We start from the raw sequence: 13,792 nt of genomic DNA, 5'->3' as shown, positions 1-13,792 counted from the left end.
TTGAATGATTGTTTAAGGCGCCTTGAGCAGTCCAGTTTGACCGTTTGCGCTGCGGATAAAGTTTTATCCGCAGATCGAGTTGGAGGCGCCTTAAACCTTGTTGAAGGCGCCTTGGACCCTAGAGATAGACTTTCCAGGAGCTATAAAAAGGCCCCTGGAGCTAGGAATTCAACAACAACTCAAGCAATCATTGTGTAGCCATTCCTAGCAATAGTTCTAAGCTTCCAAAGTGTAAAAGGCTTCTCCGCCTTCAGCAAAGGAGATTTTTCTACTGAGCTTTTTCTTACTGCCCTGGATTAACAACCTCCTTGGTTGTAACCAGGTTAAATCCTGTTTTCTACTTAATTTCTATTTCCGTGCTTGGTTTAATTTTATTTCTGCCTTTACTTTATTTACTATTGCATTAATTGAGTTGAAATCCGAGGAGGGTATTTTTATTTTGTGTTTTCAGCAATTCACCCCCCTCTTGCCGGCCTCCGCTGCACCAACATTTCATTCATAAATTGATAAGAAATAATATATCGGGCAAAAAATTTCAAAATATTTTCTTACAAGTAGATAATAAAATCCATTTCCTTGGAAAAAATTAAGATTTAATTAATTTCAAACAAAACGTATACAAACCAATTTATTGGAAAATTTTAACAAATTTAAAAATACAAAAAATATTAAATAAAATTAAAACATGCATAATGATTTTAATCTAAGCATGATTTCGAAACCCAATATAGGTTCGATTAGTCAGATACTTTCTAGGAATAAATTTTTATGATAATTTTCTAATTTGATCCTTATGATATCTCTAGAATGTCAATTTAATTCTCGATAATTTCTAATATTTGAAGTAGCGAAATTCAAACATGCAGAATTCTTTAAATTTTCTATTTGTGCTTTTATTTTTTTATTTTCAATTTTCATTTTGTCAAAATTTTCTAATCGACAAGATTTTGCTAGAGTTCCTTTTAGTTTTATGTTATCGTTTAATAATTTTTTATTTTCATTTTCTAATTGACAGAAATTTTAAAAAACATTTTAATAAACTTGTATAACTTGTTAGGAGGTAGAGATTGTAACTGACTTACCTTATCAATCTCGTTATTTGATGCTCCCCTTGTAGTGTTGCTTCCCTCTAACGTTACTCTCCTTTCATCGATGCTCTCGATACTCATTTCGGATAAATTTGTTTCGTCATCTTCTTGGTGACTTGCCATCAACGCAAGTCCAGCATATGCTTCAATCTTTGATTCTGATGATGATGTTTTGCCCTACGTCGTCTTTAGATTTTTATACTTTTATATGGGTTTGTCTTTTATCCTTATTCTTCAGTTTTGGATAGTTATCTTTGCAGTGCCCTTCTTCATTGTAATGATAGCATCTCACTTTCGTTTTTCTTCTTTTCTTGGCCTGCACTTCATTACATTTATTAGATCTAAAAAAAAATTTAAATTTTTTTACCATAAATGACATTTTATCATCATTGAGGGATGTTTTAGAAGCTGGTTCGTCCTTTTTTGCCTTTAAGGCAATATTTTGATTTCTAGTTCCGTGGAGGCCTGATGCTGCTATTTCTTATTATAATACTCTAGGCAGGGGTCGCGGTAGAAAGCTCGGGGGAAATCCTCGAGTTGTTTCCTCTTAGACCCCCTGTCCGAAACGTGGGTAAGGTCTTTTGAAACTGCAGGCATCTTGCGTGATTATAAAGCAGTGGTATGCCTTTCGGAAGTCGCTCGCCTCTTGGCTTTCTTAAACAGCTTGTACTCTCCGGCTGTCATGGTGACGTTGATCTTGCTAGTGTCCTCCATTGTCACGTTCCAGAACAGGTGAAGGAGATTCCCACAGACGGCGCCAAATTTGATCCTGTTCAGAATCTAAGTCAGACGAAGGCCGGCTGAGATGACGTTGGTGTTGACGGAGAGGTGACTTTGTCACACCTAGCGTATGTGCACTGGAAAAACGGACCCCCCTTGTGGAATTCAGGGATAGTGGTCACGAAACTGGTGGTACTCAGACTCTGCGCGCACTTAAATAAGCACACAGAGTGTTAGAGATCAGAAACTAGGGAAAAAGTCTCCGGCGCAGACCCTCCGATGCTCAAGTCAGGTACTTTTTCCCTTAAAAGAATAGTGTACGAAGGAAAAAAAGAACTGTAGAAGACAAGTGCAAATGTGCGCCTACCTAGCTAAGGGAGAGAACCTCCCTTTTTATATGACGCTGCGTACCTTCAGAAATTGCATGTTGTCAGAAAATGTCGAGTGTTGGCCTCCTATTGGTGGAAGAAATGTTTCATTTGTAGGTGATAGCAGACCACTGAAATATTTCCTAACGTATGACAGTTATTTCCTAACAGGAGATTACGATTCCTTGACATTGTTGTCGCTTAGTCTTTCCGCCCTGCCGAGGTGTAGCTACGGATAGCTCGAGCTGGTCGTTCAGATATAACACCCGACTTGAGTCTTGATGAGGAGGATGAGCTATGGCAAGGAAATCATCTTTCACGCCTTGGTCACTAAAGGGCCAGCCGGGAGTTATCTTAGTGAAAGTACCAGGCCTGGTTACACAGCCCGAGCTGGAGAAGTCCGATAAGTCAGGGAACATGTCAGTAAGAGTACGAACTCTATCTTATATCTCAGATCTTGGGGACCTGCTATGTCTTTGTTGGACCAGGAATTACATGGTTGATGACGTGAGGGATCTAACTCTCTTTTTATTCTGACTGTTGACTGTCACATCCCTTTAACTTTTGACTATCTGATCTTATCGAATTCCACTTTTATGATCATACCATAATAATGATCCTAAATTGATTGCAAACGACAATGACATCCCAATCCCAATTATCATACTTCTTATTGTTTATATAATTATTTAAAATTTTAAATGGTATAACATCACCATATTTGTTTTAATAGTTTTGATATATATGCCAGTTAGATAATATGCATGATGATTATATGTCTACTATGCTACAATAACAAATCAATTAGACAATTATTTTTTCTCTTGTTTTTTATTAATTTGTTTTGTTTACAAGCTCCAGCACATACATAGAAATTACATTAACAACAACAAAAGAAAAAAAAAACAAAGAAAACAAGACTCATAGACAAAAAGCGCCCAAAAGCACGGCGAGAATGGCCAAAGCCACACTTACTCTTGCCACGCCCTGAGGCTCCTCCTGTGTCTCCGAGGTTCTTGGAGGCGATGTGGGATCAATCGTCGTCGAAGTCGGGTTGGTTTCAATCAACATCCCCTCAGAGGGTTGTTTCGTGATCAGCCGCCGCCGACTAGCCGACGGGGTTAAGCTAGGTGGCAATCTAACGATCCCGCCGGGAAACTCCGGTGAAACCGGTTCCATTTCCGGCACTCGCGAGGCAACTGGCGTCGAAGCAGGGCCCATCCGAGGTGGCTTCCGTGGCGGCGCCGCACCTGGTGGCAATCTACTGGAGGAAGATGGTGACTCCGTGGGCTCCGTTCTCTGTGATCTGGCAGGCGCTTCGCCAGGTGGCGACCGCGGAATGGGCCACCCGAATGGGGTGGGCGCCATGTTGGGCGGCCACAGCGGTTGAACGTGCTGCGGTGACGTGGGCCCCATGCTCGGCTCCCTGCGCGGTGGAATATCAGGCGTATGCTGAGATGGCGGTCGAGTGGGTCCCATGACGATGGACCCACCCGGTGGCCGCGTCGGCAGAGCCGGTGCCATTCCGGGTGCCAGTGGCGTTCGCCGCGATGTCCGAGGTGGCAACCCGATGGGGGGCCGCGTCGGTTGCCTAGGCGCGATGTCGGGTGACACAGCAGGCGGCGCTTCTTCGGCAACCGTGCTCGGTGTCGGCGTGGAAGCGTCAGGGGGCGACGTTATATGAGGCCACGTAGGCATATCTGGTTGTTCAGGCGCCACGATTGGCGACTCGCCCGGTGGAAATCCGATCATTGACGCCGGCGTCGGCGGAGAAGGTGCCGTACTCGGAGAAAACGGCGTCTCGGAAGGTGTTTTCTCAGGCGAGAATGCCGGTATTATCGCTGGTTCAGTGCTCGGTGGCTCCGAAAGTTCCCCGCTAGGTGGAATCACGATATTTGACCACCAAGTGGCCGTTGGCGGTACGCCGCCCATGCCCGGTGGGTCCATCACCGGTGCAGTAGGTCCCCAATTCGGTGCCGGAGCTGGGGACCGGCGACTTACTGCTCTGCCGCCGTCGGACCAAGCGCCGCCCGTCTCCGGAGGGAAAATGACGTTACTGATCTGTAGCACGGAGATGGATTGAGGTAGCGTCGCCAAGACCTTGACGAAGTAGGATCCCGGCGGGGAGCCCGGCGCCGCGGAGCTGATCGCGACGCCTCTGTCGACGTCAGTAACGTTGAGGAAGCCGTCGAAGCCGGAGGCCCGGCCGGAGGCTTGGAAGAGCGTGGTGAGGATGGCGGTGTGGGTCGACATCCTGCGGAGCCTGGTGGCGTCCAAGTAGTCGAGGATGACGTGGAGGGAGAGGATCTTCTTCAGTACGTCGTCGGGTTGGTCGGACATGGCAGCGATGGGCAATCCGCCGTTCTGGACGGTGAGGACGGTGACGCCGCCCTTCTGGGTGTTGATCTCGTCGGCGAGGCGAGTGCGGGCGAGGAGATAAGTGAAGGTGGAGAAGTCAGAGAACTGCGAGAGGATGCTAGTGACGTCGAAGGCAGAGGCCGCCAAAGAACAGAAGAGTAAATAATGGAGAATCAGGAAGAGACGACGCGCCATGGAAACCGAAGAATCGAATAATTATGGAGATCGCTGAGTGCAGAGTTTGGTCGAATTTTCTATCTAGCAATTTAATCGAAGAAGATGATATATAGGCTATAAATGGACCGTTCCATTTCCAACAAACAGGGAGGGAACACTTGAACTAAGAGGACGAGAGCAGAAGAAGGGGGGAGTGAGGGAGAGACAGAGACAAGTGATCGATCTGGTAAATCACTGTGTCAAGGGATTGTATGGTCAGGTTGACCTTTTCTTTTGGGTCTCACAATCAAAGCTAAGATTTTTCATATTTTTAATATAAATGGTTTCACAATCAAACTTGGTTTTGTTCATGAAGACAGATACCGATCGATGCATTTGGTCAGCCATTGGAATTCGATCAATTTCTATCGTGCGAAAAAACGGTTTGGATTTCTGACGAGATGCAAGCAGCAGCTTTTGTGCAGTCCTTTGCAACCTTTAATCGACGTGCTCCAGATGTAGTCACTGCCATCGGCGGCGGCCGCCGTCGTGCACTTCATCCCGGCAATGTGTATCCCCTGCAATTCAAGTTTTTTCCCGGCCGCGGCCTCTCCGGCATCTGACTCGATCAGTCCGATCATGAGCTCTCCCACCGCCTCATAGCTCTCCTTCGGATCCCTGATCTGAATCAGCACCACTAGAACAACGCGGTCCTCGTTCGCCATCGCCGCCTTCTCCGGATTCTCCTCCTCGGCTACCTCGTTACCGCCGCCGCCGGTTCCCATCTGTATCCGAAGCCCTTCCATCGCCAAACTTTCCATCTTATCAATCGCGCTCAGAAGCAGAGCCTCCATGAAGTCATCCTCCGATCCCTCCGCCACTTTCTTCCCCCTGATCTCCCCCGATCGGTGCGGGCTCACGTCTTGCAACGGCATCGATTCCTCCAGGTACTTGCACACTTCCTCCCTCTTGCACGAAGCCATGCCGCTCAAAACCTGCGCCGGCCCAAGATCACTACTTTGCTGCGCATTATATGAATTAATGCTCTGTAAAGGGATCTCACCTCCTCGACGGTCACGGCGTTCTCGGCCACCATCGGCGTCGAAACCTGCATGACCAGGCTCCCCCACGGCCGGCCGAGCTTCTTGATCTTATGGAGGTAGCTTCCGTCTTGGAGCCTCAGCATTTGATGATGGTCTTCTTCTCGCACTGCGGAGTTCTTCAGGGATTCCGCGAGGCGCAACTCTGCCGCGAGCCGCTGGTTGAGGTTTTGTATCTCCCGCTCCAACTCCTTCGCTCTGTGCCAGTAGGCGTGCGCCGCGGCCTCGCCGTCTCGGAAGAGGGACGACAGCGGCGCCGGCCGCGGTTTCGCCGGGTTCGAAGAGGAGGAGGAGGAGGAGGGGTTCAGGATCGAGTGGTGGGATGGAGAGGCGGTCGGGCGGCGGAGGGAGAAGCAGCACCGGAAACAGCCGGTGGATGCCACCGCTGCGGCGGGCTTCTCGTTCTTGTAGTGGTTGCTCCGGCGGCTCTCCCGTCTCTCCATTGTTGTGACCTATTTTGTTGTATTTTAGATTGTATTTCTAGCAATTGAATTAATCATAAATTAATGTTTTCTTTCTTTTTCGAAACACTTAATGCAAGACATAAAAAAAAAATATTGTCGATAAGATAGACAGCACTTAAGATGACCAATTCATATATATAATTTTTTATTTTATTCTTTTCTAATTATTGTATTAATATTCAGTTGTTCAAATTTCAATTACTTTGAATGGATCTCCATCATATATATATATATATATTTTAAAAAAAAGTAGGCGTTTAATTTTTTAAAAGATAAATTTTAAATGTTAATTATATGCTTGTTATTAAAAAGATAAAATTTAGTATGTACTTAAAGGATAATTTAGTAAGTTCTTAAAGGATAATATCCTCTCGCCAAACTCATGTGTCCCTATGTTTTCCTATCGATCGGACGATCATGATATTCTTGAAATGTGTGTAACATCCTTCGTGATGTGCACAACATCTTTGAAATATAATTTGATCAGTCTGATCAGTGAACGGGACAGAAGGATCACAGGAGTTCGAGATAGAGGATCCGAACTCTTCTGAAAGTTCGGATCCTCTGTCCCGAACTCATAAGAGTTCAGATCCTCTATCTCGAACTCATGTGTCCTCATGTCTTTTTATTGATCGGACGGTCGTGATATTCTTGAGATGCGTATAATATCTCTCTTAACGTGTATAATATTTTTGAGATATAATTTAATTCATCGGATTGATAAATAGGACAGAGAAGATATAAAAATTAAGGACAAAGGATCAACTCCTTTTCAACTAATATTTAAACTCTTCCATAGATACATGATAAAGTTAGATGAACAAGAAAAATATTTAATGATTTATTAAGATTTTTTTTTTAAATTATCATATTATTATTATTATTATTACAAAAGGTTTTATCACAAATATTTTAATAGTTCGAAAATTACTTAATTAAAATTAGTGTAATATTAGTTGAAATAATTGGTCTAATATTATTGTGACAATCTTAATAAAAAAGTAATTTTGTTATACAATTCCCATCAGAATCTATCCTTTGCCCATCCACCACTCCAACTATACCTGAATATTCTTTCCCGCAGAATCCGTTGATCCGCAGAGAATCTTCGCGTTCTCCAAATATAAACTATACGTCGACCGCGTGTCCCGCACAGATCCCAACGTCACCACATTTAACGCATCAGGATCAGGATGGACGGCATCCGTAAGACCCCCCCGTAAACGAACGGGCAAGATCTATCCACCTTGCAGCGCTGCGAGCATATTCCTGCTCTATAACGGAAGTAACTGCCAATTGTCCGCCGGAACATACACCGCGCGGATGGACGGCATAAGTAAGACTCACGCGATTCGCTGTTTCGTTATGGAATACAAAAGGAGGAACCCTGTCCTGGATGAAGTAGGCGATCCTTGGCGCCGAGTACGGCGGACTATAAATAAGGCTCGGTGAATAGTTGCTTCGCTGCCCTTCTCTCCCTCGTTCTCCTTCACCATCGTCGTCGTCTTCTTCTTCTTCGAAGTGCGGCAAAGATCGATGGGTGATGCAAGAAGCTTGGAGGCTATCAAGGACGAGACCGTTGATTTGGTAATCCATAAAGTGATAGTTTCCTCTATCTTTTCTCGTTCTTCGATACAATTAAGTGTTATTCTGTAAGATTGAAGAAGTAGAGGAAACGAAAGGATTCTAAAACATTTGATTCTATCTCTCTCGTCGCTTTCATTAGCTAGCAAGCAATCCTTCCGTCAAAGTAAGCATAACCAATGATGAGTTCTTAATAATAATAATAATAGTTTTTTTTTAAAAAAAATTGTTCTTTTTTGATCACTTTAAAAACACTTTAATTATAAATGTCACGTACGGACCGGTGGCATTGATTTGGTTCGCGGTGTCGCTGGCTCTGCTTTAAACTGGCAATCACGAGCAGATGGGGTGGCTTTACGCCGTCGATTCACGCGGCGCCGTCGGTCACGAGAATCTCCGGAAAAGCTAGCCATGGCCGTCGATCGATCGAATGAAAGTCGCAGCTTTTTCTTACGGGTGCTTGTGGTTGCAGGAGCGCATCCCGATCGAGGAGGTGTTCGAGCGGCTCAAATGCACGAGGGAGGGGCTCAGCTCCGTGGAAGCTCAGAGCCGGCTCAAAATCTTCGACCTCAACAAGCTCGAGGAGAAAAAGGTGGTTCCTTTCGCCTCCTCCTTTCGATTAATCGTAGCGCTAGCTAGCTGGTGCTGATCGCAGGAGGGATTTATGGGCTGCAGGAGAGCAAGATCCTCAAATTCTTGGGCTTCATGTGGAACCCGCTTTCGTGGGTCATGGAGATGGCCGCCGTCATGGCCATCGCCCTGGCGAACGGCAACGGGGAGCCGCCGGACTGGCAGGACTTCGTCGGAATCGTCATGCTTCTTCTGATTAACTCCACCATCAGCTTCATCGAGGAGAACAACGCGGGCAACGCCGCCGCCGCCCTCATGAGTCAACTCGCCCCCAAAGCGAAGGCAAGCCCTCGTCTCGTCTCTTTCCCCAAAGCAATCTACTTTGCGATGATCTTCGTCCGCATCTCTTATCAGGCGCTGAGGGACGGCCGGTGGCAGGAGGTGGAGGCTGAGATTCTCGTGCCCGGCGACGTCATCAGCATCAAGCTCGGCGACATCGTGCCCGCCGACGCCCGGCTCCTCGAGGGAGACCCCCTCCGGGTCGACCAATCCGCATTAACCGGGGAGTCGATGCCGGTGAGCAAGCACCCGGGCGACGAGGTCTACTCCGGTTCCACGTGCAAGCAGGGGGAGATCGAGGCCGTCGTCATCTCCACCGGCGTCCGCACCTTCTTCGGCAAGGCGGCACACCTCGTCGACATCACCAACGAGGTGGGGCACTTTCAGAAGGTGCTCACCGCCATTGGCAACTTCTGCATCTGCTCCATCGCCTCGGGCATTCTCGTCGAAGTCATCGTCATGTATCCGATCCAGCGCCGCCGCTACAGGGACGGCATCAACAACCTGCTGGTCCTCCTGATCGGGGGCATCCCGATCGCCATGCCCACGGTGCTGTCGGTGACCATGGCCATCGGCTCTCACCGGCTATCCCAGCAGGGCGCCATCACCAAGCGGATGACCGCCATCGAGGAGATGGCGGGCATGGACGTCTTGTGCAGCGACAAGACCGGGACGCTCACTCTCAACAGTCTCACCGTCGACAAGAACCTGATTAAGTTATTCATGGAGGCCGTAAACAAGAACAAGGTCGTCCTTCTCGCCGCAAGAGCCTCGCGCATTGAGAACCAGGACGCCATCGACGCCGCCATGGTCAAGATGCTCTCTGACCCGAAGGAGGTTCGCTTCTACTTCCTTGAATAATAATCCAAAGAATAACAGAGGACACGAGAACTTCAGTACTGTTATCTGCTGTCTCCTAATTAAATAGGCCAGAGAAGGAATAAAAGAAGTACACTTTCTCCCGTTCAATCCCGTCGACAAGAGAACTGCCCTTACCTACATTGACAACGCCGATGGAAAGTGGTATCGTGTGAGCAAAGGGGCACCGGAGCAGGTACATACAGTTCTTTGCTCCACCTCTCTCGATCGCTTCATTAATTTGGCATTGATGATGATTCCTCATTGCGAATAGATTCTTAACCTGTGCGACTGCAACGAGGAATTCCGCAAAAGCGTTCACGCTGCGATCAATCGATTTGCTGAACGAGGACTTCGCTCACTGGCTGTCGCCACACAGGTTCTCTCCTGTTCTTGCCGGTTAGTTGGTTTACCTATACACATTATTCCCCCTCTGTGCTGCAGGAGATCCCAGAGAAGTCCAAGGAGGCTGCTGGAGATCCTTGGCAATTTGTCGCATTGATGCCTCTGTTTGATCCTCCACGCCATGACAGTGCCGAGACCATACGCAAGGCCCTGGACCTCGGCGTCAACGTGAAGATGATAACCGGCGACCAGCTTGCCATCGCAAAGGAAACGGGTCGAAGACTCGGGATGGGAACGAATATGTATCCTGCCTCTGCCTTGTTCCATCAGAATAGGGATGCCTCGATTCCTGAGTTTTCTGAAGATGATTTAATCGAGAAGGCTGATGGATTCGCCGGAGTCTTTCCTGGTTCGCCTGAGTTATTTCTGGTTATCAAATTATCGAGTATACGATTGATCATCTTATAATTGGTTCACATCCTTTATGAACTAGAACACAAGTATGAAATCGTGAGGAAGTTGAAGGAGAGGAAGCACATATGCGGAATGACAGGCGACGGGGTAAACGACGCTCCGGCTCTGAAGAAAGCGGACATTGGAATAGCCGTCGACGGTGCTACGGATGCTGCTAGAAGCGCCGCTGACATTGTCCTAACTCAGCCCGGGCTCAGCGTCATCATCAGTGCCGTTCTCACTAGCAGATCTATTTTCCAGAGGATGAAAAACTATACGGTAACTGCTAGTGATTTTGTCTGTTTCTTTCTGCGTCCATGGTTAATTTTAGCTACTTCTTTGATCCTTTGGGATGCAGATTTACGCTGTCTCCATAACCATTCGCATCGTTGTAAGTTTCACTCAAGCTTTTGCCTTTGATACCGATCGATGGCCATGCATCGTGACCTTAATTGAAAACCTCTGTAGCTCGGCTTTATGTTTATTGCCTTGATCTGGAAGTTCGACTTCTCACCCTTCATGATTTTAATCATCGCCGTCCTCAATGATGGTGAGATCGATTGACTCTCAACTTTTTTTTCTATTTCGTCTCGTTTTTCCTTCTCTTGATTGGGAATCTACAGGCACGATCATGACGATCTCCAAGGACCGTGTGAGGCCATCCCCAATGCCTGATAGCTGGAAATTGAAAGAGATATTTGCTACCGGCTCTGTTTTCGGCAGTTACTTGGCTTTGATGACTCTTATTTTCTTCTGGGCCATGAGAGACACCGACTTCTTCTCGGTGAGGACGGCCACTTCCTCTGTTCTTGGCATAAGATTGACATAACGATGCAGGATCATTCACTCATTCACATGCAGGATCATTTCAAAGTTCGATCATTGAGAAACAATGATGAGGAGATGATGTCCGCTTTATACCTTCAAGTAAGTATAATTAGCCAAGCTCTTATATTTGTCACGCGTGCACGCAGTTGGTGCTTTGCCGAACTGCCTGGGCTTCTCTTAGTCTCTGCCTTTGTTGGTGCTCAACTGGTAAGGAACTCTTTTCGACGACGAGAGCTAGGCGTGATCCTAATCGATGACGAGAGAGATTTCTTTGTCACAGGTTGCGACTGTCATAGCTGTTTACGCGAACTGGGGATTTGCAAGGATAAAAGGAATCGGGTGGGGTTGGACCGGCGTCATCTGGCTTTACAGTCTCGTTTCTTTCCTCCCTCTTGACTTGTTCAAGTTTTTTATCCGCTACGTTCTTAGCGGAAAGGCTTGGAATAACCTCCTCGAGAAGAAGGTACATAAATATATATATAGCCATTATATACTCCGATGATCTTACTTTAAGAATTTTTTTGGACACAAATGAAATCACAGATTGCTTTCACGAGCAAGAAGGACTACGGCAGGGAAGAGAGAGAAGCTCGATGGGCGATGGCACAGAGAACACTGCACGGGCTTCATACGCTTGATCTGCCCGACAGAAGCAGTTACAAAGAACTCACTGAAATGGCCGAGCAAGCCAAGAGGCGAGCTGAAGTTGCGAGGTAGATTTATCAGCTTTCACAAGAAACACTAGCTCGGATTAGTGATGATTAATTAACTTCAAGTAAAAAATCATCTGTTTGCTCGCAGGTTTCGCGAGATGCAAACCCTCAAGGGACACGTTGAATCAGTGTTCCAGCTGAAAGGGGTCGACGTTAACACGGTTCAACAGCATCACACAGTATGAGTGATGTAGCTTGTTCTACTTTATAATTTCCAATTGATATTTGTCATTTTTAGTGTCTTGCAACGTCGATCTCGACTCGTTGCAACCTCCTTTGTTACAAGGTGAATATTTATGTTGTACAATATATAATAATAATATATATTTTTAAAAAATGGCTTCTCTCTACTGTTTATTCGTTCTTCAAAGTTGTTGCAGAGAGTCAAGCAGAGCTCGGAGACGCAGAGCCTTTGCAGAGAGGGCACCAGTTCTTGGACTTAAGCCACTGCTCTATGCACGTTGCATGATAGACATGCCCGCACGCCACCTCCCCCAATTCATCCCCCTCCACGAATTCTTCCTGAAAATTAAAGATCAAACACATGAATCCAAAAGAGAAAATAATAAACAGAGGATGTGTTTTTTCGTTGCCTGGCAAATGCTGCAAGTAGCAGAGTCTCCGGAGGTGTATTTGCTCCTCTTGAAGCATTTGCTCAGGTCTTCTTCGGATACGGCAGTGCTCACTGTTCCTATTCTCTCCCCCAGGTCTAGCAGCTCCTGCGCGCTCATGGAAGAAATTAGATCAGAGCATCGATGTATGCGTGAAAGATCGAACTGACCTCATAACTCATATCATCGATGTCCATCCTCATGTCCCTGTAAGGGTCGTAGATGTACCAGCGATTCTCTGTCTCATCTACGACATCATCGTCCTCCCACGGCACGTCGATCGCAGGTGGTTCCGAGTTTTGCAAAGCTTCTTTTGGGAGTTTCCTTCTCGCGGCACCGAGCGGGGTTCTCTCCGAGGCCGTGTGAGATTGAGTTTTCGGTTTTCTCGGGGTGCAATCTCCGACATTTGCTCGGGGGCAACGAGCTGCGGTGCTTTCTTCTTCAGGGTTTCTCGTGACCTGCTTGCATGTTTTGCAGCTTGAGTTCGTATCAGCCAGTCGACGTCGTCGTCGTCGTCGATCATGGCTTCTTTCTCCAGTGCTGGATTTCTCAGTGAACGTAAAGCTTAAGCCACTGGGCGTGAATAATATTCCAGAAGCTGTTCTTCTACCCAGAGACATGGCCATGGATCCAGAAGAGTAAAAACTAGACGATGGAGGAAAAGAATATATGATGAATAAGATGCGATTCTTGCAAGAATTCAAACGAAAAAATTGGTTTTCAAAGAAAAAGAGGGGGAAATTGCAGAAATTAGAATATACAATCCTGATTGAATGTATGAGAGTTTGGAGGAAGAAATTAGATCCTCTCCCTTCGACAGAAACTTATTCACTTCTACCAGCGAAAAAAATGGAGAGTGGGAGGGGATGGGAAAAGGATATAGATGTAGATGCTGGATTATAGGATCCAGCCTTAATTCTTGGATGGTTTTGATAAGGAAAAGGCACCTCGATAGTTTAGATCTTGACTTGGTATAATTCAATTTAGCTATTGCTGAATGATTTCTTTGTGAATGTGATGAATCAAGAAGATTGAGACAATTGGTTGTTTCACCAAACAACAAACTTTTAGGTCAAACACATCGCACATAAAAGTTAGATGTTCTAAACGCAAACATAACCGCACAGAAATTCTAACAAAAATTAAATAGTGAGTATGATTGATACCTGAAAGTAAACGTAATTTGATAGCAACATAAGACCACATATTAAAAAATAATCCACTAAAAATGATAACA

General features: G+C 46.2%; 3 protein-coding genes across 4 annotated transcripts; 1 reads left to right on the top strand and 2 right to left on the bottom strand.

Moving 5' to 3' along the window:
* Positions 1 to 3,097: 3,097 nt before the first annotated feature.
* LOC122001911 (vegetative cell wall protein gp1-like) lies at positions 3,098 to 4,729 on the bottom strand. The gene has a single exon (XM_042556893.1). It carries the CDS (start codon positions 4,727 to 4,729, stop codon positions 3,098 to 3,100), a length of 1,632 nt encoding a protein of 543 aa, XP_042412827.1.
* A 2,984-nt stretch (positions 4,730 to 7,713) lies between these two features.
* Positions 7,714 to 12,241, top strand: LOC122000652 (plasma membrane ATPase-like). Of its 2 annotated transcripts, none has more exons than XM_042555052.1 (14): positions 7,714 to 7,841; positions 8,311 to 8,430; positions 8,514 to 9,584; positions 9,676 to 9,801; positions 9,880 to 9,984; positions 10,050 to 10,359; positions 10,444 to 10,682; positions 10,762 to 10,794; positions 10,872 to 10,953; positions 11,027 to 11,187; positions 11,265 to 11,330; positions 11,512 to 11,694; positions 11,775 to 11,944; positions 12,033 to 12,241. In XM_042555052.1, exons 1-14 carry the CDS (start codon positions 7,791 to 7,793, stop codon positions 12,127 to 12,129), a joined length of 2,814 nt encoding a protein of 937 aa, XP_042410986.1. In that variant the 5' UTR covers positions 7,714 to 7,790; the 3' UTR covers positions 12,130 to 12,241. The 2 variants fall into 2 exon arrangements, with proteins under 2 accessions (XP_042410986.1, XP_042410985.1); XM_042555051.1 differs by having other exon boundaries at positions 11,265 to 11,438.
* A 75-nt stretch (positions 12,242 to 12,316) lies between these two features.
* LOC121999826 (E3 ubiquitin-protein ligase RNF12-A-like) lies at positions 12,317 to 13,181 on the bottom strand. Its single transcript, XM_042554459.1, has 3 exons — positions 12,726 to 13,181; positions 12,538 to 12,663; positions 12,317 to 12,466 (listed from the first exon to the last, which is right to left on the bottom strand). The coding sequence occupies exons 1-3, from the start codon at positions 13,179 to 13,181 to the stop codon at positions 12,329 to 12,331; spliced, it is 720 nt and encodes a 239-aa protein (XP_042410393.1). The 3' UTR covers positions 12,317 to 12,328.
* Positions 13,182 to 13,792: the final 611 nt, after the last annotated feature.

Source organism: Zingiber officinale, chromosome 7A (assembly GCF_018446385.1).
Source record: "Zingiber officinale cultivar Zhangliang chromosome 7A, Zo_v1.1, whole genome shotgun sequence".
In the NCBI taxonomy this organism is placed as follows: domain Eukaryota; kingdom Viridiplantae; phylum Streptophyta; class Magnoliopsida; order Zingiberales; family Zingiberaceae; genus Zingiber; species Zingiber officinale.
Note: the sequence above shows the minus strand (reverse complement) of the source record. Positions and strands in the feature narration are given on the sequence as shown.